The sequence below is a fragment of the Triturus cristatus genome, chromosome 10, assembly GCF_964204655.1.
Source record: "Triturus cristatus chromosome 10, aTriCri1.1, whole genome shotgun sequence".
NCBI classification, from domain to species: domain Eukaryota; kingdom Metazoa; phylum Chordata; class Amphibia; order Caudata; family Salamandridae; genus Triturus; species Triturus cristatus.
In genome coordinates, this window is record NC_140593.1 from 1,097,960,191 (window position 1) to 1,097,984,638 (window position 24,448).

General features: G+C 44.9%; 1 protein-coding gene across 2 annotated transcripts in view; it reads left to right on the forward strand.

The window, feature by feature from the left end:
• The window catches only part of PRKAR1B (protein kinase cAMP-dependent type I regulatory subunit beta), a 679,190-nt gene that overhangs the window by 418,573 nt on the left and 236,169 nt on the right, over window positions 1-24,448 (forward strand). For both annotated transcript variants that reach the window (XM_085629322.1, XM_085629323.1), the window contains exon 6: window positions 22,625-22,671. In XM_085629322.1, coding sequence (XP_085485448.1) covers window positions 22,625-22,671 — 47 coding nt within the window. The remainder of the gene's footprint in view (window positions 1-22,624; window positions 22,672-24,448) is intronic.

The following is a 24,448-nucleotide window of genomic DNA, read 5'->3' on the forward strand; positions in this document are numbered from 1 at the left end:
CATTCAAAGATATTCCAACTGCTGGTATCAATGCTCCAAAAATGTCACCTACAATTTCTGTCCAAGACTCTCTCTTACTACGTACTAAATGATTACTTAAACTATGTACACCATCTTCTCCTCTATCCATATGAAAATTTTTCGGAAAAACCAGGCCTACATAACATGTGCCATACCAATGGTCTGGCAAGCGATAATATGCCCTGTTCCCACAAATAAAATATAATCCAGGAAAGACTGGATCTTTTCCGCCTTTAAATCCCCATCCACCCATGATTCATGATACATCATGGCACTCACTATTACCTAAAAAATAGTTATCATACACAGTTTGATTCCTTCAAATGCAAAATTTTCCTTTCTGAGGCCAATCTAAAGCTATAGTTGGACTAGCTTCTCCTTTCAAATGTTTTTCCCTTTCTACATCCCAGACTGTTTTCTCCACTTTTCCTTCTGCTACCTTTCTTTGCATTTTCAGTCTCCTTTCTTCAACCATGTCTAAGAATGTCTTTTCCTCTTTCTTCAAACTGCAAGTTAAATTGTTTCTAAAAATATATTCTAATGTTAGTTCTTTAGTTTCTAAGAAAAAATCACCTAATACCCTAGCAGGTTTTACCTTGTTTAGTTTGTTAATGGCAGGCACTTGCGCAAAAATGTTATCTACATCTGAAAAATAATATTCTAATTTTCCTGTCTGATAAAATAAACTAGCTATTACACTACATGTTATTCCATACGTTGCTGGAAGGTGATGATAAGTCACTCCTTCAGAAACGGAGGCAGGTAACTGCATGCATACGTAGCAGTCCCTTACATCCATTGTCTTTACATATTCGTACAATAATTTTGAAAACACATTATTAGAAAAATCAGTTATAGACCTGTCTTTATGTAAATAACTATTATTATCTATTCTAGTCGGAACTACCTTTTGAATCTTCCCTATATTAGTTTTATTCTCACTATGTCCTTCTAATGTATCTATAGTGACTTTAAAAGATATCAGAAGAGCAAGTATGCTCCATGGAAGCATTAATAATCCTGTACAACAACAACACATTTTACACCATCTTTTCATGAATGTACATCTACCTTTGCTACTATCTATGTTAGCCATCTTCGTTAAAATGGACCGTGTCTTTTGACTTAGCATCTTTCACTTCACAACTATTTTTCTAACCTAAGGCTCTAAACACCTATTTGGTTCTACCAGTATCTATCTTTTGACTTAATTTCTTATTTTCTTCATCAACGGCTTTTTTGATCTATTCAGTATTTTCTTCATCAACAGCTTTTTTGATCTATTCAGTTTGGCATCTCATCGTTCTTCACTTTCCTCTCGTCATCCAAATACAGAATTTCCTGAACTTCCGTTTCTTCTTCTCCAATGTCGGACAAGAGAACTCTCAGGATTTCCGATTCTTCCTCTTCTTCAACCACTTTCAGTACAGCCTCCTCTGGATTTCCTTGACTATCTGCCTCTTCTCCCTTTTCAGGCAGAGCCACTTACGTCCATTCCGGTGACTTATTCTTCTGATAAGGTTTCCTTGTTCTGGCCGCTGTCGTCCGATTCCCCAGGAGATGCATCTGTGTGTGAAACAGTGCATGGTTAGTGGGATAGTTACACCTCCGTAGTGTTGTACACGTACATGTCCCTCTGTGATCCACTAAATAAACAGTCTATATCCATGTTCAACTGATGTGGTGATCCGTAATTGTATTTACGCCTGTACATGCACACTGGGCTGACTAGACTACAACTCCCATGATGCACTAGTGTTAAGAGTAAAACTGTGTGGCCCAAAGCTGCATACACACTCGGGTCCTGCTGGGGGCATGGGAATGGATTTACGCTATGCTGGGTATGGGCACAGGCATGCATCTTACCTTGGGCACTTGTGGCTGCGCCGGACGTGTCCATCTGGGTCACTCCCACAACGGCTTCCCGCTCGATCGTCCCTTCCACCAGGTCCTCCAGGGCAGTGTTGGATTGTACTGTTGAAGGGCCGCCTCCGGTCCTGCTCGCCTCCCGGAGCCTCTCCGCAATCCTCTCCTTGGCACGCTTCCGCAGGTCGTACCACCTTTTCTTGAGGTCGTCGATGCTGCGGGGCGTTACACCAACTGCATTCACCCTCTCCCGGATGCGCAGCCATATGCGCCGCTTCTCCTGCTCAGGCACCTTGAGGGACAGCTTACCGAAAAGGCGATCGTGCTTGCTGCTGACTCCCTCTATAAGGTACTCCAGCTACCTCAGAGAACTTGCGCTTGCGTGCTGACTCAGCGCTGGATGGCACTTCCTTCTCCATGATGAATAGGTTTTGCGAATTGCACAGTCTGTGTGGCTTCACTCTGCACAGGCAGTCTTTACTCACAGCTCCTGTTTGCTCCTCTGTCGAGGCAATGAGGGTGGGGCTGCAGTATTTCCTGGTTGGTGATGTCATCTGCACGTTCCCGGAGCGACGCGGTCAATTGCGATTTCGCTAATACCGAATTCGCTAATAGCTAATTCGGTATTACCGAACTCGCAAATAGCTAATCGGAGTTTGCATGCCCCGCTATTGATTATTCGGTAAATATAGCGATTTTTAAGGAATCGCTGAAATTTACCGAATCTGTTGATGCATGCTCAAAAGCGATTCCTTAATAATGATTCCTTATTTCTCACTATTAAGGAATCGCTTTTGGTTTGGTTGATGCATGTGCCCCACTGAGTCATGGGAGCTCTCATTCCTTTTATAATTCTGATTCTGTCTATTGTTATTTTTCTTAGTCCTTTCTCAATGTTATGTCCTAAATACTGTACTTCCTTTTTGTAAAACTGTAATTTCGATGGTGACACTTTAAGTCCTCCATTTGCCAAATGATTCAGCAAAGCTATTGTGTCTACCTCACAGGCTTCACGTGTTTTTGACGCCACCAAAAGGTTGTCAATGTATTTTACTAACACTGAATTCGCGGGCATTTCTAGACTCTCCAAACACTTCTTCAATAACTGATTAAATATCGAAGGGGTTTCTGTATACCCCTGTGGGATTCGGCACCATGCCAAAATACGTTCGCCAAAACGAAACACAAAAATTTGCTGACTGTCGTGGTGCAATGGGATGGAAAAAAAAGCATAGCGGTACAAAAGGGGGTGGTGATGGACGGAGCATCAGAACCAATCAAACACTCACACCCAGTCAACAGATCCGGGTGAGATCCATCACCGTTCTTTAGCCCACTCTGCCACCCCAGTTAAGACATGGCCATATGCAAATCAGTCTGACCCTGTGCCTCATGGGAACAGTCCAGCCCGAACTGCCAAGCCATGCCTTCCCTGGACCGGAAACAAGCTTCCTAGGACCGGTTTCTGGCATTTCAGCCGTCTTCAGCCAGGCTTGCTTGAATCCAGTGGCAAAGTGAGCAAGGGACTCACGTCTGAGCACACCCTGCCAACTTATGGCGAACAAAGCGGTACAAAAGGGGGTGGTGATGGACGGAGCATCAGAACCAATCAGACACTCACACCCGGTCAACAGATCCGGGTTTGATCCATCACCGTTCTTTAGCCCACTCTGCCACCCCAGTTCAGACATGGCCATATGCAAATCAGTCTGACCCTGTGCCTCATGGGAACAGTCCAGCCCGAACTGCCAAGCCATGCCTTCCCTGGACCAGAAACAAGCTTCCTAGGACCGGTTTCTGGCATTTCAGCCGTCTTCAGCCAGGCTTGCTTGAATCCAGTGGCAAAGTGAGCAAGGGACTCACGTCTGAGCATACCCTGCCAACTTATGGCGAACAAAGCGGTACAAAAGGGGGTGGTGATGGACGGAGCATCAGAACCAATCAAACACTCACACCCAGTCAACAGATCCGGATTTGATCCATCACCGTTCTTTAGCCCACTCTGCCACCCCAGTTCAGACATGGCCATATGCAAATCATAGAGAAAGAAACAAAGAGGGGAGTAGAGAGGTACCACTCAACGAGTGGTGGAGGTGGATACTTCCTCCCAGTAAAGCGTACATAAACACAAGGATCCACCCACAGGTATAGTGAATCAAGAGTCTCCCGTTTATACAATATGTATCCCACAGTCGTGGAGAGTACACATCAGTTGTTAAAATACCCCTCACACACCAAAAGGGCCCTTGGTGTCATGCTTCATCATAGGGGTCTTCCCGCCCCTCTACGGGACGGGGCGTGCTACAACCTACGTTTGCGTGGGAGCACTGTTCTTGCCGAGACTGCTATGTGTGATGCAGGGGTGTGCGAGGAAGGGTCAGGAGTGGATGGAGAGTGAATTAAAAAATACCTGGCTCTCTGGTCTAGGAAAGTTTATTCTGCCGTCTGAGCTGGTATTAGTAAAAGGTGAGGGGGAGGAGGGTGTATGCCTCAATGAGCTAGGCCTCCTAATGGTGTCGACAGGTTTCGAAGCTTCCCCATGCTTCTTCGTCAGGACCTTAAGGATCCCTTCCTACAACGCACTGTGATGTGTGAAAAATAGCCAAATAGTGAGTGAAGAAATGGAATAAAGGAAGTAAATAACCTCCAAAGGTTGGTAATGCCCCAATGGGTCTTAAATACTCCTATTAACCTAAAAGGAAAAAGGTATAAAAGAGAGATACACAAGACATTTAATCACGTGGGGAGAAGTTCAATCCGTCGTGTTAGAACAGTGATCTGAAAAAGGAAGTGAGCGATGGTCGTCTCTTAACGCTATCCATAACGTTATCACGTGATCTGTGATGAAAGCACTGTGTGACAAATGGACATACTACAAAAGACATAACAAAACAGAAAACACACACTCTATTCAGAAAGGAACGAGGTTCCTGAAAATCAGTTACATCCAAGCGGTTTTTACATGCCACTCAAAACATAGCGAAAGTATAAAATACTTGCTGAAAAGAGAAAAATATCCTCATGAGCTCAAAAACCGAGTGGTAGGAGTGCCAAATAGGCTGCCTGGATGAAGGGAAAAAGGAGAATGTAGTCCAATAGTCATGTAAAAATAAACTGCCAGGATATTCCCCCAAACAGCCGGCTACGCCGTACTTACGCCTCCAAGGATCAATGTCCAGCCCAAAGAACCACCCCGGTCGGCTCCGTCGATGGAGCTAGACTGGAGGTAGCGGGGATTAAATACCTGTACCAATCAGGTTTTGCGCGCCAAAGAACAAAGCGGGATAAGCCAATGAGTGGAGACCCGCTGACACTGCTTGTCGGGACCCGGAACCGGAAGGTAAAGCGGTCGGGTCACCGTGATTGAATGGCAAAGCCCATAGTGAATAGCGAAAGACCCCAGGGATAAAGGTGTCTATGCTGAATGCCTGCGTCGAAATTAGGGAAAGTTAAGCAGAAAGGCAGCGGGATAGTATGTTGGAACCTCTACTGCGGCAAAAGAGTAGGTTTGTAAATCAAGGACGTAGGACGTAGGCTAAGTGGGGCGGGTAGGGCACAGCCTCCTGGATTACGGGAGAGCGTGATGAAAGACAGCTAAAAAAGTCAACAACCCACAAAAATCCATACCGGCTTGGACATGCCTTCACAGACGGAAGGGGTGGCCGTTGAAGTGGGGGTCCACCGCCGGGGGCCTAGGTAGGGTATTCCTAGGTGCATGGAGGAATAAGAGCACCAAGTAAACAAAATTAACCTCACAGTTGTGAGGGAGTGGTGCTGTATTAGTTTAGAACAGAAAAAGTCCCCTGGGGCGAATAGAGGAGAGGGGATCACCTCAATATGTTAAGGGAAAAAGTATGCCCAGTAAGGAAAGGCAAATGGCTGATCGATACTCAGTCAGGGGTCATGTCTTCAAACATGGAACTGATTCCATGGTATATCCTCGTTTAATCCATGGATATGGGTCTTTAGACGAAAAACCCACCGCTGTTCTTTTTCGAGGAGGCCATGTTCGCTGCCCAATTGTTCAACCACTGTCCATTGTAGATCGTCTATGCCATGTCCACTAGAGATATAGTGATTAGACATTTTGGTAGTGCTCCTACCACATCTGACATTGCTGCGATGTTCGCCAATACGTACCTTAATTGGTCTGGATGTCATCCCCACGTACTCAAGACCACAAGGACAGGTGATTAAATAGACAACATTTTTGCTATTGCAGTTGGTGAAGCTCCTCTGGTCCCATTCCTCGCCATTCCGGAATGTAATGTGTTTACTTTTTTTCGTCAGGTGACAGGTGCTACAGTTGCCACAGGGGTGATGACCCTGTACTGGAGGTAGCAGACCAACGATTCTGGGCCGGGACGTGTTCTTGGGTCTAGTATGGACAAGCATGTCTCTCAGGTTCCGACCCCTCTTGTGAGCAAACATATGTTTAGTAATGTCCAAGCCACAGCAATTGAGAAGACGCCAGTGTTTATTCACTATCTTAGTGATCTGGTTAGAGTGTGTGTTGTAAGTGGTAACACAAATAGGTCTCTCATCGGTCTGGTTAACCACTTTATCTTCCAAAAGGGCCTCTCTGGTATTATTCCTTGCTCTCTTGAGGGCTTTATCAACGACTTTCTCAGGGTAATTCCGCTTAATCAGTTTCGTACGTAGTTCAGATGCTTGTTGTTTGAACTCACTTATTTCCGTACAGTTTCTTCGGAGACGGAGGATCTGACCATACGGTAAGTTTTCCCTCAGGTGACGGGGGTGGAAACTGTCGAACAGGAGTAAACAATTCTTCGCTGTTGCCTTGAAGTGTGTGGTGGTTTTGAGTCTCCCCTGTTCAGGGTAGATATTGAGGTCCTAGAATACCAGGTTGTGAGCAGACACACTATGTGTAAATTTCAGAAATGCGTTCTGTTGGTTAAGCCACAGCATGAATGCCTCAGTCGATTTGATGTCACCTTCCCATATGACCAGGACATCGTCAATATACCTTTTCCAGACTTTGATGTGTGGGAGGTATGGGTTCGTCGTATGTAGGATCCTGTTAGTTTCCAGATGGTGTACATACATACCTGCTAGACTAGGAGCGAAGGTGCTCCCCATGCTGGTACCGTGTCATTGTTCATATATATCATCAGCATACATGAAGAAATTTCGGGTGAGTGCCAATGATACACACTCCATCACTAGATTACGGGGTGTCTGGTATTCCCAAGGAGTAGAGAACAATACCTCCTCTATAATAAGCAATGTTTCATCGTGTGGGAGACTGGTATACAGGCACTCCACATCAAGTCCCATGAGCAGGTTTTTAGTAGAGTCAAACTCAATATCCTGCAAAATTTGTAGGACATTCTTGGTATCACGCAAATAGGTGCTGGTACCTTGAACCAAAGGTCGAAGGAACACATCCGCGAACCTAGACAGAGGTTCCAGAATAGAGTTCACACCGGAGACGATGGGTCTACCTGGGGGGGAGGCCAAGTTTTTGTGGATTTTTGGTATGGTGTAGAAGTAAGGGATCCTGGGATTGGTATTGACCAGAAATTCAGCCTCCTTCTTAGAAATCCAATCATTTGCTAAAGCTTCCTCCACCATCGTAACAATTCTAATCCTAATAGACTCAGTAGGATCAACCTGTAGGATGCCATAATTTCTGCGATCATCTAGAAGTTTCCTACATTCAGTGTCATATTTTACAGTGGTTTGCAACACAATGGCTCCCCCCTTATCTGCGGGTTTGATAGTGATGTCCTGGTTCATGGATAATTCGTGTATAGCCTCCTTTTCCTCCCTTGATGTATTGTGAAAGGTGTTGTTATTCACTGTCGGGATACCTTGTATTTCACCCATCACGGCTTTTTCAAATGCAAGGATCTCCACCGGTAGTGTGGAATTGGGGGGTACAAAAGTGGATTTGTTGCGGAGACCTGTGTCCTTTCTCATCATCTCGGTGGTCGGTGGGTTGTTATTAAAAAACACTTTCAATTTCAATTTGCGGATGAACTCCGTGATCTCAGTGAGGATCTTAAATTTGTCCAACCGATTGGTGGGTACAAAGCCCAGTCCTCTCTCAAGGACCCTGCTTTGTGTCGGTGTAAGGGCCACATCAGTGAGATTGACCACCAAGTTTACTTCCGGCTCGTTGATGGTTGGGGAGGCATGTTGTTGGTCATACTCCTGGTTGACATTCGAGGGGTCTCGGTCTCTGGTCCAGACCAATGGACGTTGTACCCTCCTCTGTTTCGGGCCCTCCGTGCGCCCTGGCGTGCCCCTAAAAAAGGTTGTGGGGTATAGTTGTATTCAAATTCTTGAGGGGGAGGTATTCACTGTGGAAAAGGTCCCCCCATCATGGGTGGACCATAAGCATATGGGGGATATACAGGGGGTCCTTGGTAGCCATCCCATCTCCCACCCCTCTGGTAAAAAGGGCGCTGGTTGTAATTACCTCTACCTCTATCGAAATGTTTGCCACTACCCCTGCTGGAATTCGAGTTATCTGAGCCAGTGTCAGAGGAGTCTCCATCATAACTCTGATCTTGATTCTTAGGAACATAATCATCTCGTGTATAAGGGTACACCCGTTCATGACTAAACCGTGCAGTGTCCTTCTTAAGTTTATTGTATTTACTTTGTTTTAATGTCATTTCAAACTCGGTCATTTCCTGGTTGAGTTCCTCCAAACGTTTCTTAAGGCATTTCTTGCAAATCAGTCTGACCCTGTGCCTCATGGGAACAGTCCAGCCCGAACTTGCTTGAATCCAGTGGCAAAGTGAGCAAGGGACTCACGTCTGAGCATACCCTGCCAACTTATGGCGAACAAAGCGGTACAAAAGGGGGTGGTGATGGACGGAGCATCAGAACCAATCAAACACTCACACCCAGTCAACAGATCCGGGTTTGATCCATCACCGTTCTTTAGCCCACTCTGCCACCCCAGTTCAGACATGGCCATATGCAAATCAGTCTGACCCTGTGCCTCATGGGAACAGTCCAGCCTGAACTGCCAAGCCATGCCTTCCCTGGACCGGAAACAAGCTTCCTAGGACCGGTTTCTGGCATTTCAGCCGTCTTCAGCCAGGCTTGCTTGAATCCAGTGGCAAAGTGAGCAAGGGACTCACGTCTGAGCATACCCTGCCAACTTATGGCGAACAAAGCGGTACAAAAGGGGGTGGTGATGGACGGAGCATCAGAACCAATCAAACACTCACACCCAGTCAACAGATCCGGGTTTGATCCATCACCGTTCTTTAGCCCACTCTGCCACCCCAGTTCAGACATGGCCATATGCAAATCAGTCTGACCCTGTGCCTCATGGGAACAGTCCAGCCCGAACTGCCAAGCCATGCCTTCCCTGGACCGGAAACAAGCTTCCTAGGACCGGTTTCTGGCATTTCAGCCGTCTTCAGCCAGGCTTGCTTGAATCCAGTGGCAAAGTGAGCAAGGGACTCACGTCTGAGCATACCCTGCCAACTTATGGCGAACAAAGCGGTACAGAAGGGGGTGGTGATGGACGGAGCATCAGAACCAATCAAACACTCACACCCAGTCAACAGATCCGGGTTTGATCCATCACCGTTCTTTAGCCCACTCTGCCACCCCAGTTCAGGCATGGCCATATGCAAATCAGTGTGACCCTGTGCCTCATGGGAACAGTCCAGCCCGAACTGCCAAGCCATGCCTTCCCTGGACCGGAAACAAGCTTCCTAGGACCGGTTTCTGGCATTTCAGCCGTCTTCAGCCAGGCTTGCTTGAATCCAGTGGCAAGGGATTTCACGTGTTTTTGACGCCACCAAAAGGTTGTCAATGTATTTTACTAACACTGAATTCTCGGGCATTTCTAGACTCTCCAAAGACTTCTTCAATAACTGATTAAATATCGAAGGGGTTTCTGTATACCCCTGTGGGATTCGGCACCATGCCAAAATACGTTCGCCAAAACGAGACACAAAAATTTGCTGACTGTCGTGGTGCAAACTGATGGGAAAAAATGCATGGCACAGATCAATCACTGTATACCATTCTGCATCATTGGTAATCTGATATAAGATCACTGATGGATTTGGTACAATGGGGCAACATGATACCCTAATTTTGTTCACCTTTCTCAGATCTTGCACTATTCTGAATTTCCCATTAGGCTTTTTCAGTCCCATTATTGGTGAATTACATGGACTACTCATTATTTGTCTCAAGATCCCTTGACTGATCATTTTCTCTGTTACAGGAGTTACTCCTTCAATTATCTCAGGTGTCAATTTATATTGCGGGACATTTGGGTATTTTACTCCTTCCTTTACTGTTATTTTTATTGGATCTACATTTCTCATTAGTCCTACATCTTCTCCAGTGAAATCCCAAACTTCCGCTTTTACAGACTGTTTCAATTCTTTAGGTAATTCATCAGGGTTGAATACAGCATATGTTTCAGTAACCTCATTTTCTCTGTTAGCTATTGTCATCTTATACAATACATCATCATCTGGTGTTTCAAAAGCTATTCCATCCGGAGTACAGAATATAGTGCAATTCATTTTGCACAACAGGTCCCTACCTAATAAATTCACAGGACTTGTGTCGCACACAACAAAGCGGTGCATTTCTGAAAATTTCTCTATGCTAACTTTCACTGGCTCTGTAAGGTACGTTTTAATCTGTCTGTTGGATACACCAACTACTTGGATCGTTTCATCCGAGAGAGGAAGATTCTTAACATCAGCTGATCTAACAGTTGATCGAGTAGCACCAGTATCCACTAGGAAAGTAATATTTTCGTCATTAACCTTCCCATCTACAAATGGCCCTGTCTGGTCTACTTCTGAGTTGCGCCAAGTACGCACTCTCCTCCCTCCCTTCGGCACCGTCAATAGCTTTCTTCTGAGTCACTTTCATCGCATTGCAGCCAATACTGTGAAACAGCGCTAGTGCGTGGCAGCTTATTTACCTGTTCTTCATTGTAGAATCCCGATTCACTACTATACTTCTGTGAGTTTCTGCTCTGTGGAAAAGGCGGTTTTGGCACCTGATTCTGTGGGGTAACAACTTGCTGCTGTTGCTGCAGTTGACCACTCACCTCATGCTGCACCTGTGGGTTCAATGATGGATTTTCATTGTTAGTACTTGGGGGAAATTTACACTTGGATTTCCAATGCCCTATCCTACCGCAATTATGACACGGAAATTTCTTTTTAGCTTCCTCAATATTCCCTTTATTTTTCCCAGGAATAAATTTCGGCTTTACCCCTGCTTGTTCTACTAATTGTGCTTCTTGTCTCTCTGCTACTTTTACCTGTACCCACATTGCCTTCTGTTTTAGTTTCCGCTGTTTTGCTTCAATTTCATCACTGAAATATTTAGCATGTCTCAATACTTTGTCTATTTTCTTGTTTTGCTAATCTACCGTATGCTGTTTAATAATTTCACCAATTTCTGGACGTAAACCATATACAAATCGGTATACAAAATGACTCAAATCCTTTTCACTCAGATTCTCATCTCCGCTAAACTGCTTAAAAGCTAGTATTAGCCTCTCATAATATGCATGTACTGACTCTTTACTTTCTTGATGTGTTCGATCAATTTTTACCCAATCTGTCTCTTTAGGGGGCACTTTGCTTTTCAAAAATACCATGACCTGTTCATATTTCTTCATTACCTCGGGGTCTGGAGCTGCTGTTTTAGGATCCCTAGGATATTCCTGAGTTGGCCAATTTATCATTAGTTTTCACTCTGTCCATAAATCTGCTGGTACTATTATGTCAAATAGACTATTCAAATCAATCCATAGTACTTTAGACAATTTCACAAATCTGTCTACCTGCCTGTACCACTCGACGGGCTTCTCACGCAGTCGAGGGAAATCATTCGTAAAAGACAAAATATCCTGTCTTGTCCAACGGACATGTACATATCCTCCTCCTGGAATCTCTCTCATAGGGCATTCTGTCACTACCTTTTCCTTTTCTCTTAAAGGAAATGCTGAAAATGTCTTATCTGAGGCATCATCACGTTTTCTATACCACCTGCTTCTCCATTTATCCACATCTCCCCATTTTCTTAATAAAATAATTATGTCCTTAATCTGACCTATTCGTCCTGTGGTGTTCATGTTTTCAAAATCTTTTTCGGTGAAATCTACTCGATATGGTTTCTGTAAGGCTTTTACCTTTTCAATATCAATACCCATCCCATTTGCCACTTCTTCTAACCTTTCATGTAGGTTTTTCGCTCTCCAGGTCACACTTTTGCACAAAAATAGTAATTCTTCATACTGATAAGTTTTAAATTTTTCTGTGGGGATAGTCCCTACTATTAATTCTTCCAATACCATTCGTAACTTAGCCACATCAATTGATTGGGATTCTTTGTCTTTTCTCTGCAAGCTTCTTAACCATTCACTTAACTCCTCTGTCGATGGTCCTACTGGCTTCTCTACATTTCCTTGTCCATAATCTTTTTGTGTTTCTGAGATCGTCTCTATCATTGTCATACGTTTTTCTGCACAGTTCTGACCTACAAACGGGTTATTTGAAAAATTCGGTTCAATTATACTCAGTCTGTCTCCATGGGTTCTCATTCTGACTCACTCTTGGTTGTTCAACCTGTTTATTACTTTTATAAGGGACTGTCAAACAATGCTCACTGTCCTTTTGCTTGTCAAAAATAGGCATTACTGGACCTATCGTTACTGGAACAGTTACCGCTTCTAGATTCTTAGTCAATTCTCTTATTTTCTCGGTTAATTCTAGGGTCGTTTTTGCTAATTCTGCAGAATTTTCTCCATCTATTTTCCCTTCAGACCTCTTTTCTACCTCTCTAATGGCATTGTTTTTACCCACACTTTGGAACACTGGTTCCGATTTTATAATTCGTACTGTTTCTTTCATTGGGGCACTTGGAGTTAATATTTCTGGTTCTGGTCGATACGGTGGAGGTTTCTTATAGAACATATCATCAAGAACATCATCCTCGGACTCATCCCTCCGTACCCTTTCGACTCCACATTATGCCTTTTTTCTATGCACTTTCGTCCTTCATTCTCTCCTGCAGTTCTTACGGCGAACAAACCCTCACTTATACTCGCATTCTGCCATCTTCTCATTCGATCATCGTGCGTTTCATGTCCGTATGATCTGCCAAACAGGTACCTATATCCTCTACCATTTCTTTGTCTCTCTCGTTCATGCATTTCGTCTTCCCATTCCGTCAAAGCCTCAAAATGCGTCGGTCTAGGTCTTGGTTCTAAATTCATAATTTTCTCTCTCAAATTTCTCAAAACAGCCAAATTAAATGAACCATGTTCTGGAAAAGCTAATACTCCGTCCTCCTTTGTGTATCTCACCCAATTGTCTAACCAAATACAAGTATGATATCCATATTTCGCAATCATAAAGGATGCAGGGGTTTTTGGTGAAGGAAGTAACTGTCCTTCCCTAGTTTTGACCGGTTTGTCCTTCTTAAACCACTTCTTAATTTTTCCGAACCATGACTTTTTCTCTTTTTCTGGTGGATCGTAATACATTTTCCTGTCTTCCGTGTATCACTAGTCTTTCTTCACAACTGTACCGCTATTCTGTCCAATCGCAGCGCGACTCACACTAACTCACCAATTCAGAGCGTCTACGTCACTGTCACAATCCTCAAATCCCAGCACGACTCACACTAACGCACCAATAAGGAGCGTCTACGTCACCCTGTATTTCTCCACTCCTAGCGCGGCGAACACTAACGCATCAATCCGGAGCGTTTTACAGTTCTGACCGACTGTCCAATCCCAGCGCGGTCGTTCTGACGTAAGCAGCGCTGCGGCAGCTCCTGCTCCTGTCTACCCCTCCTTTACAAATCTGCTCAGTAAGTTTTTGTTTCAATTTCTACACTTCTGTTAGTAACAACACAGAAATGTCTCCATTGTCCGCTTCGCTAACCAAAGAATAGCAAAAGACCTTTCTCACGAGAATTCCGTCTTTCCCGAGAGCAGCGATTACCTCTGCCCTACTACGGAATCGTTACTTCCGTTGATAAAGTAGCACATCCCTCTACTTCACCCTTCTAACAAGCATTAGCTAACTGTTTCTCTAGTATTTAAGACACATGGTTGGATTCCCAATGCTCCTGAGAAATAAACCCAGAGTTTCGCAATTAACCCAAATGCTATTTCGGTCACGCACTTTCACACTAGAAAATGTAGTACATTCATACAGAGTCCTGTCTTTCCCGAAAACAGCGAACAGTCTGTCCTACTACAGAATTATTACATACGTTAACAAAGCAGCGCTTCCCTCTACTTTGTCCTTCTAGCAAGCTCAGAGAATACCTATTACCTTTCCAGTGATAAGCATTATCGGAATGCCATTTGGATCCCTGGTACCTAAGACCAGAACTTTACAGGTAACCTTCGCTATCCTACACTCTTCTCTCACACTGTAAATGTCTCTAATGGCAACACACAACGATGCTACTGAATCGAACCCAGACAATGCGTCGTGCAACTTCAATCGTTACACGTTTCCCCTGTGTACCTACAGGCAACAACAATTCCGTCTTTCCCGAGAGCAGCGCTTACCTCTGCTCTACTACGGAACCGTTACAAACTTCCGACTTCCTACATCCCAGAAGCCGTGCTAACGACATAGAACTCGACGCAACTCAACATAGAGTGTTAGTACATAAATCAATACCAATCAATAACCAATAATCAATAAGCAATGTACAAGCAATAATCACCAAACTAAAACAATAACAACCATCATACTGCTACCAGAAAAACTGCTGCAGCGTGGAGTACAAAATCCCTCCCTCCGTCACAGACCAAAAATGTCACAAACACACACTATCAATACATTCGCTGGTGGGGCCCATAACACCAACATTCACTCACCATCGATCTGTGTTTCTCGGGAGGCGATTATCTTCCAAGCGCTGACATGAAAGGAAATACCTCTTTACCCTAATGAGCAACAAATCTACGTAACCTTCTGAAATTCATTAGGCCCTGAACTTCACCTTTAGTATTCCTCTCATAAATTGGGATGAATCAGTTAGTTGCTGGTTTAGGTTAATTTCTAATTCTCTATTTACCTTTGAATCAATACATTTTCGATGAATAAACAACCCAACTCATTTTGTAGTTAATCAATTCAATCTTTATCTAATTAAATCATTCGTTTATTCAAGCCTCCAATCATCATATTTACCTATTCTGGCTAATTGTCGTCCTCTAAGTCAAATCCAGTAGTCTCGCAAATCTATGCCCATCAAATTTTGTAATTTCAGTTCATCAGGAGTTTGGGCATTAATTCAGTCCGTCAAAGATTCAAGGAAACAGCTGTCCTGCAGCGTCACTGTCCTCTCCGTCAGCATAACATCAGGAAAACGAGAAAAGCCATACAACCTCTCTATTCTACCATAATTTATAGTAAAATCATTGTCAAAAAGTATCAAATATTGGTTTTCAGCTCCTCTGATTGGACAATCAGAGATCGTCCGACAGGGTTCACATGGAATAATGTCTCTTAGGTCATCAGTCTTGCTTGTTCCGGTTTTAAGAGGCATCTTATTGTTCTTCTGAAAAGCTGGCTTGCTTCCCAGGGCGACATTGGTGGGTACAGTCTGGTTAGGGTCACGACGAGGCCACTGTTGCTGGCGTTAGCGCAGGTGCACCTCACCCAAAACCTCGTGTAGCGTCGTCAGTCAAGTCAGGTACCGGAGGAAGCCATTTTGTGGCAGGTCCAAATGGTCAACTTAAGCAAAAGAAACACAAAACGCAATTAATACATAGAAATGACTAATAAAAGATTATTCCCTTGCTAATACCCATATGTGTGTGTATTTATCTAGCAGAAAGCAACACTCAGGCGGTTTATACTTACTAAACAAAGCACAAATCACAAATACATCACAAAAGCAACATATATCATGCAACATTCTAATAGTCTACCATTAGTATGCGTACATAATTTAGTCTACAAATTAATTAAGTCATGGAAATGCAATCGCACGTGTATTTCAGTCATTAATAAGATTGGTTATTAATTTCCACTTCAATCCATTAGTTCAAATATAATTAATTAATCTAATTAGTATAAACATGCAAAATGGGGAGGGTATACAACATTTTTGCATTACCCACTCCAGCACCCTCATGGATATCACCACAAAGGACTACCTCTAATATGGATTGCCTATGATATTTAGAAGTCGCAGCCATATATTTGCATAAAACACTTGGAAGAGAGACTATTTCTATTGTTATAGGGACACTGAATATATGTCAATCAATCAGGGAATTGTTAAGCGCACTACTCACCCTTGAGGGTCTCAAGGTGCTGGAGAGGGGGGGAGGCTGAGGGTAAGCTCCGGTCATTTGAAGAGCCAGGCCTTGATGGTCTTCCTGAAGATGTGCATCGAGGGGGCGCGTCTGATGTCGACCGCGAGCTGGTTCCAGGTCTTCACCACCATGTAGGAGAAGGCTCTGCCATGTGCTCTGGCTCTGTGGATGTGCGGGGTATCGACAACGGCGGAACAGAGGTTTCTCTTGGGTACGTGGAAGGATATTCTTTTGTTGAGTTATTGGGGTCCGGTGTTGTAGAGGCATTTGTAGGCGTGGGTCAGTATCTTGAAGGTTACTCTCTTCTCGGTGGGGAGCCAGTGGAGATCTTGCAGGTGTTGGGAGATGAGTTCTTGTCAAGGGATGCCGAGGACGAGTATGGCTGCGGTGTTTTATATGGTCTGTAGTTTTCGCAGCAGAGACTTGTTAATTCCGGTGTAGAGGGCAATCCCGTAGTCCAATCTGCTGGTTATGAGTGCGTGGGTGACGGCCTTTCTTGATGGGGGGGATCCATTTGAAGGTTTTGCCAAGGATGCGGAGGGTGTTGAAGCAGGTGGAGGCGACGGCAGTGACCTGTTGGGTCATGGAGAGGGAGGAGTCTAGTACGATACCAAGGTTATGGGCGTGGTCTGTGGGACTGCCGAGGGCGGTGGGCCAACCGGTGTTGTCCTATGCTGTGGGAGAGGGTTAGAGGACGAGGACCTCTGTCTTCTCCGAGTTGAGCTTCAGGCAGCTGCTGCTCATCCAGGCTGCGATGTCCTTCATTCCTTCCTGGAACCTGAGTCGGTGGTGACGATATCCTTGGTGAGGGAGAGGATGAGCAGTGTGTCATCGGCGTAGGAGACTATTTTGAGTCTGTGTTGCCTGACGATGACGGCTAGGGGGGTCATGTAGACTTTGAAGAGCGATGATCCTTGGGGTACTCCGCAGTTGATCTCTGTGTGTTCGGAGAGGAAAGGTGACATTCTGATTCTTTGGGTTCTGCCGGTAACTAAGGATCGGAGCCATTCGAGGGCGGTTCCCTGTACGCTGGCGTCATGGAGTCTGGTGGCGAGAGTGTGGTGGGAGATGGTGTCAAAGGCTGTGGCGAGGTCAAGTAGGATCAGGGCCACGGTGTGGCCTTGGTCGAGGAGGGTGTGGATGTCGTCTGTGGCGGCAAGTAGGGGGGTCTCGGTGCTATGGTTGCTGTGGAATCCAAATTGGGAGGGGTTGAAGATGGAGTTCTCGTCGATGAATTTAGTTAGTTGGGCGTTGACAGTCTTTTCGGTGACTTTGGCCGCGAATGGCAGGAGGGAGATGGGTCGGTAGTTCTTGAGGTCCGAAGGATCTGCCGAGGGTTTCTTGAGAAGGGGCCTGACTTCTGCGCGTTTCCAGTCGTAGGGAAAAACGCCGGTTTTGAAGGTGGTGTTGATGGAGTGTCGTAGATCCGGTGCGTTGGCGGCGGTGGCTCTGTGGAAGATGTGCAGGGCAGGGGTCCGTGGGTGCTCCTGAGTGGATGCCTTTGATTCGGTGTCTTCTGTGGTGACTGGGTTCCAGGAGGAGATGATGGGTTGACTGGCGTTGCTGAGGGAGTGCGTGGTTTCGCTGTCTGGTGTCAGTTCATTAAAGTTGTCGTAGAGGGACTTGATTTTCAGATGGAAATGGGTGCTGAGCTTGTTGCAGAGGTCCTGGGAGGGGGTGGTGTCCATGGCTTTGCTGGGGGGTTTAGTGAATTCTTGGATGATGCTGAAGAGTTCCTTCGAGTTGCTGGAGTTGGTGGTGATCTTGTTCTGTATGAAGGTCCTTTTGGTTGATCTGATGAGTTGGTGGTGCTCTGTCATGGTATGCTTGTATGTGGTGCGGTCTTCCGAAGATTTGCTGTTCCTCCAATTCTTTTCGAGACGTCTGCAGGTGTGTCTGGATTCTTGGAGGTCGGTGGTGAACCAGGTAGTCTTCCTTGGGCGCTGTCTGTCGGAAATGCGAAGGGGTGCAAGTTTGTCTGCGCAGTTGGTGATCCATCTGTGTCATTCTTTGGCGGTGAGGTTGGCATCAGTCAGGGTGGAGCGGGCATCATGGTTGAGGGTGGCGTAGAGGTGCTCCTCGGTGACCTTGCTCCAGTTCCTTCGTGGTGGACGGGGTGTAGGTTTGGGGGCGGTGGGTTTGTTGACATGGAAGTGAACGCAGTGGTGGTCCATCCAGAGGGGCTACAAGGTGTGGCTGAAGCGGTTGTTGTTGCCTCCTGCGAAGATGGGGTTGAGGGTGTGTCCTGCCTTGTGAGTGGGGGTGGTGACGAGCTGTTGCAGTCCAAGGTTGGCGAGGTTGTCCAGGAGGTTGGATGAGTTGGGGTCGTTGAGGTTGTCAAGGTGGAAGTTGAGGTCTCCGATGAGTATGTAGTCAGTGGAGGCGATGGTGTGGGACGCGAAGAGGATCGGTGATGGTAGTGGCGAATGCTGTTCGAGGTCCGGGGGGCCAATATGCCAGACTGGTCATGATCTGTAAGTGAAGGTGTTCGGTGGTGGTGGAGTCGTTCGTGGTGAAGATTCGGAGGGAGATCTTGTGTGCGATGGTGAGTCCTCCTCCTAGGCGTGGCGGGGGCGTTGGTCCTGGTTACCATGAAGAAGGCGACGCTTGGCTAGAGGGTGTCGAGGAGGTCCCAGATCTCTTCAGCGTGCCTGTGCTGGGAGCGTACGTTGAGGAGGATGCACTTCAGGGCTACGGTGATGTTGACCTCCGGCATGGGGGTGGTGTCTGTGGTGATGCGGGGGTGGTGAAAGTTCGGCGGCAGGAGAACTGTCCGTGGGTGGTGTTTGGCATCGACAGTTTGGCAGTTGTTGTTCCTTCCCGGGTTGAGTGCTCGGAGGGCAGAGTCGTAGCGGTGGGTGGTCGGTGAACCAGGGTCACTGACGGTGGTTGCGGTATGGTTGCGGACGGGTGCGCCCACCGCGTGCGTCTGCCATTAAATAGGTAAGGGGGAAGGGACTCACAGCTGGGAGGCTGGAGTGGGAACCAGCAAGGGGGAGGGGCTGCGGGGGCAGCAGGAGTGGGCGACGAAACTGGCACGGAAGACACAACAATGGCACAGGAACGCAAAACAGGCAAAACAGGCAAATATATGCAAGGCACAAAAAAACCAAGGCGCTAAACAATTACCAGGCACAAAAAGCAATTTACAATGCACAAAAAAGACAAGTAATTAGAAACGAAGGGCAGAAAACATGCCGCGAACACCTACCAGGAGAGGTGTAGGTGGCAACGGCACAACAGCGGAGCTGCTGGGGCAGGGATCAGGGACTCTGGGCAGGAGATCAGAGGTCCTGTTCTCACACCCGCAGCGGCCGCCATTAAATAGGGAAGGGGGAGGGACGCACTGTATTTGTATTTATTTTTGTTTGTGATTTACGAGGAGTTATGTATAGATAAAAATATGTCTCATTTTGTGTTGTAAATAGATATTTGTTTTGTCACTGTTATATGTATATACACTGTTTTATGTACCCCAGCCTAGTAGTTTGAGGACTCGCTGTGTAAAAAGGATAATAAATAATATTTTGTAAGTCTAGACCAGACCAGTGACCAATTGATAAGCTTACTGGTTTAGAAAGGCAACTATCTATTCACACGGGTGACCAACTTTTCTGTCTCATAGATCCTGTGCCCAGGTATAAGTGGGATTACAGGGCAAAGCCCTATTGTTAAATACATAAATAAGATCCACAGGCTTCTCTTAGGATATGCTATTTTCCCTGATGGACATGCCGTTCGGTGAAGTTCACCTGTTTGGAGAGAAGACCTATTCATTGTTGAGCACTATATAGAAAGCCATGCCACAACACGTTCCTTCGACCCTTCTACCCCTGCAAGACAGTGTCCATGACGGTTTTGCTCCACTCAAGACTACTCCAAGGGGTTGCCGTATCCCCCATGCCATGGCACAACCTCCCCGCCCACAAAACCCTGATTACCCACACCCTATGGGCACCCCTCTTCTTTGGAAGTCGAGGGAGGGGATAAAGCAACAACGCCCAGGCTACCAGGGGCAGTGCACTGACCAGTCCCCCTCTCCTTCAGCATCAGCTGTCCAAGCCGCTCTAGTCTGTCCTTAGTGACACACTTTTCTCATGTGCACGCCATTTGAACCAATGCCCTGCTGTTCATTATGTCTCTTGACTGTGAAGACTTTGTTTCTGGTTGCGTTGACTTTGGCTCATCATGTAAGTGAACTCCAGGCTCTCTCGGTAACCATTTTTTTTCCAGACAAAGTAGTGTTCAGGACAAGGTCAGCCGTTTTTCCAAAAGTCATGTCTGTTTCCAACATTTCATTATTCTCCAAAGTTATTTGCTCTGCCTCACCCCTCGAAAGAGGAGAGACTCCATTGGTTGAACTCCAAATTAGTGTTATGCCTTTACATTGATTGCATCAAAGAACATCAGGTGCACCGTTACCTCTTTATGGGGTTTTCTGGGGCAAAGAGTGGCGAGGCAGTGCAGACCATGAGTTTGTCAAGGTGTGTAGTCCTCTGAAATAAGATCTACTGCACACTTTCCAAGAAGCAACATCGGAGGGCTTGAGGCCTATCCCACCAAGGCCAAGGTTGCTTCCATTCCAATGGCATGCAAAGTGCTTGTCCTTGACATCTGTCAAGCTGAGATGTCGGCATCCTTGCACAAACCATAAAGAACTACTGCATTAACTGCCAGGTCTGACAGGAAGGGCATTTCGCCCATTCGGTCCTGGAGGATTTTTTGGTATGAGCCATTCCATAGCCCCACTGGCTAAAGGCGTTACGACTTTGGTATCTGTTCTAAAGGTGAGTGATCTGCTGTCAGAAGCATCCATCAGAAGAACAGTTTTTAATCATTGGTAATGCTCATTCTGGTGGATAATCTAACTGCAGATTCCTCACTGCCCTCCCTCCTTCCTGTTCTATGCAATGGTCTCTTTTTGCATCTAACAAGGTTCCAAATTAGAGATGTGCACACTAGTACCTCTGATTATTGTTGGGCTCTGCACAAGAGGGCGCAGACGTAGTTAATAAAGAAACTGTTGTCGGCACGCAGGGAGGTGCATATATGCGACTGAACCGCCTCTACCTTGGAGAAACTAAGTCAATGGGAGCTGCACTGCGCCACCTACCAGCGCAAAGGATCAGTTTTGTTCTTCTGGATCCAGTTTGGCACTTTTGGATAGTCTAAAGGTGAGGAATCTGCGGTTAGATAGAACAGCCATCAGAAAGAGTGTTACCGAAGGTAAGTAACTTGTTCTTTATGTAAATGCACAAATTACATAATTTGTAACTATAGGGATGGCCCAGAGAAACGGAACTAAATACTCACCTACAATTAAAGTTCTCCCCATGAATAGTAATCTCTTTTAACCCATATTTCTTCACTATTTTCCGGTAGCAAGACCTACGCGTTCTGATTCTAAAAGACGGAAAAGATTGAAACTGAGATTTATGCTGTAAAGAACACACTTTTTGTTCTCTAGTTTTTCAAAGGCTTCTGGAACCTGTCATGAAAGGCAATTAGTGCAAGAGCTTGGATTCATGTAGTGTATTGCTGATGTGCTAACTCTCATTCCTAGGAGAATTCCTCGTCACACAAATAGATGTAGCTTAGTTACATGAAGACCACATATAATCAGAAGGGGCATTCAAGGTTCAACCCTTTAATAGGCATTTCCTCCTTGTGACAATACATTCTAGCTGTGGCTATCACTTGACTTCTTCCTTTCTGTCGTGTCCCGATTATCCTTTGTAGGGAAGCTGGCTTCTTGTTGCCTCCACATTAATGTGCCTCCAATTTTTCCCCATTTCCCCATTTTTCATAATCACCTTTTTTTGCAAAAACTGGAACTGTATGGGTATCTTATATGCACTGTCTCCCTTAAGGCTGATGTAAAACTCTATGAAGTGAAGATGCATTGCTTGGATTCTGGAAAGTATCCCATTGCTTTGCACGCATTATTGATATCCTTCATGATCTACCTTTTGCTACTGGTAAGGTTCTGAATGATGACCTGATGATCATTTTTTGTGCTATGTTTTGTCCTCACAAAGGGCCAAGTTCCTTCACAACACATGTTCAGCTCTGCTTTGGGAATTATGGCCTTGCTTTTTTTTTACAAAGCACCTTTATTTGGGGGGGTTCTCCAAAGCTCAGTGTATCAAATTAGCCTTCTTTTTGCCTCTCTCTTACAAATGTAACGTTGCAGTTCCTTCATTATAAATGTTTAATATATTATAAAGTCATTTGACAATAAAAGAGAAAGCTGTTTATCATGTTGTGATTATCAAAGTTACTTCTAAATTTAACATTGTAAAAATTAAAGAAATATATATAAGACTTTTATGCATTTTTACATTGTAAACGCGGATTTGTGTTATTTCAATATCAATTTACATTCTGTAATATTATTTGTATTTCCGCTTTAAGGTGACGAGGGGGATAATTTCTACGTAATTGACCAAGGAGAAGTTGATGTAAGTTTGTTTTTACTTTACATTAGCTTTTTTTGCATCATATTCCACAACAACATTGATATGTGTTTTGTATTACTTTTGCAATGTGTGACATAACTGAATCTGATTGTGTTTTACTAGGATTTATGACTATGTGTTATAAGCTTAAGCATATGAAACATGGAATCCATTGCACAAATGTGTATGTAAATGTGCCCCTCATCAGTTTAGACAATCATCCATTTAACATGGAATGTGCACACCCTATGTAATGTCCCTCTGAAGGGACTTGCTCTGGGAAATAGTAGAGTTCATTTTGATTGACTGCTACAGGTTTCAAGTGGAGACCAGGCTGTGGTCCTGTCCATAGCTGCTACGCCTGCCCATGGAGCTATTTCACCAGATGTGGATTTGGACTAGTGAAATAGGGCTCAGTGTCTCAAGACCTGGAATTATTAGGTCCAGGGACTCTGGATTACCTGTAATGACCCAGAGAAGTATCCCTACTAGAGTTAAACCTCTGGATGGGAAATTGCAACTCGCAAAGAAGGCCCAAATTATCTCTAAGGTCGTTTCAAGCAGAAACATAGATTGCAAAAACATGGACTCCGAAATATAAATTCTCAGAATCTTGACCTTACTAAAATATCTTCCTATGTAACTTTGTACCAGTTTCTACTGTTTAAATGTAGGCAAATCCTCTTCCCACAAATTTAGGATTGGGTTAATTTGCTACTCTTACTCCAGTTCCAGCAGACTTGGGGTAAAGTGATTGATAGCTCCCCTAGATGTAGGTCCAAATATGTGTCTGAGGTAGAGATACCATTCTCACATGATCTCCTGGGATCATTACTAATCACCCAGTCATGATTGTGCAAATGATCCTAATGCTCACCATATTACTTCAAAGAAATGTTAGTTAAGTTGCTTAAAAAAAAAAGTTAAATGCATGCCCCGCTAGCTTTACTCCTAGATTTGGAGCCAATTTCGAACCTTTTGGAATTCACAGAGGATTCCAGGAGTACTGACAGATGAAGTTTCCCAGGAGTTGTTCTGGAATTATTTTGAACATTTCAAGTTCCTCCCATGCAACATATGTATAATTGTAGACTTATTACAGTTATATACGCAAAAATACTTTGCAATTGAACATTTTAATTAACTCCTGTCAACAGTGAAAATATTTTTCCACTTGTAGAAAAATCTTCCTCTACATCTCCACCGATTTTGGGGATGTTCTGTGCCCATTCTGAATACAGAATTACTTCTGCCTCCTGTGACAGGAGCAAAGTCCCGACCATATGCATGGGTTGGAAACCCACAAAATTATACTTTGTTAGCTGTTTCCCTGCTCTTGAACGCCAGCTCCCCATCCTTGTTGAGTGAATTTGCTCACCCTTAATATTTCCCTAGACTGCTGTAGTAATATATGTGAATAAATCACTTGGTACTGAATAAAGAATATGAATTTACACTACTAAAATAAGCCTTATGTGCGCTCAAGTCCAACTTGGTTTGCAAATAACTTTGTGTATCAGGTACGTTGTGTAAAGGTCTTGCTGATGATTTTTCGGTCTTGACCACATAGCTTTTTAGGTCGAGGACCGTCCGGTCTGCCGAAGGCAGAACCGGAAGTCGGAGATTTAATGTTTCTGAGAGTGGCTCTTTAGCCCGCCTCTCTTTTTGCCTCTCCTCCATTGGCTGGCTTCCTAAACGGAGGCCAGCCATTGGAGGAGAGAGCCGTCCCTCCAAATAGGCTCCGTCTTTTTCAGATTCGGGGGCGTGTTCCGTGCTGTTC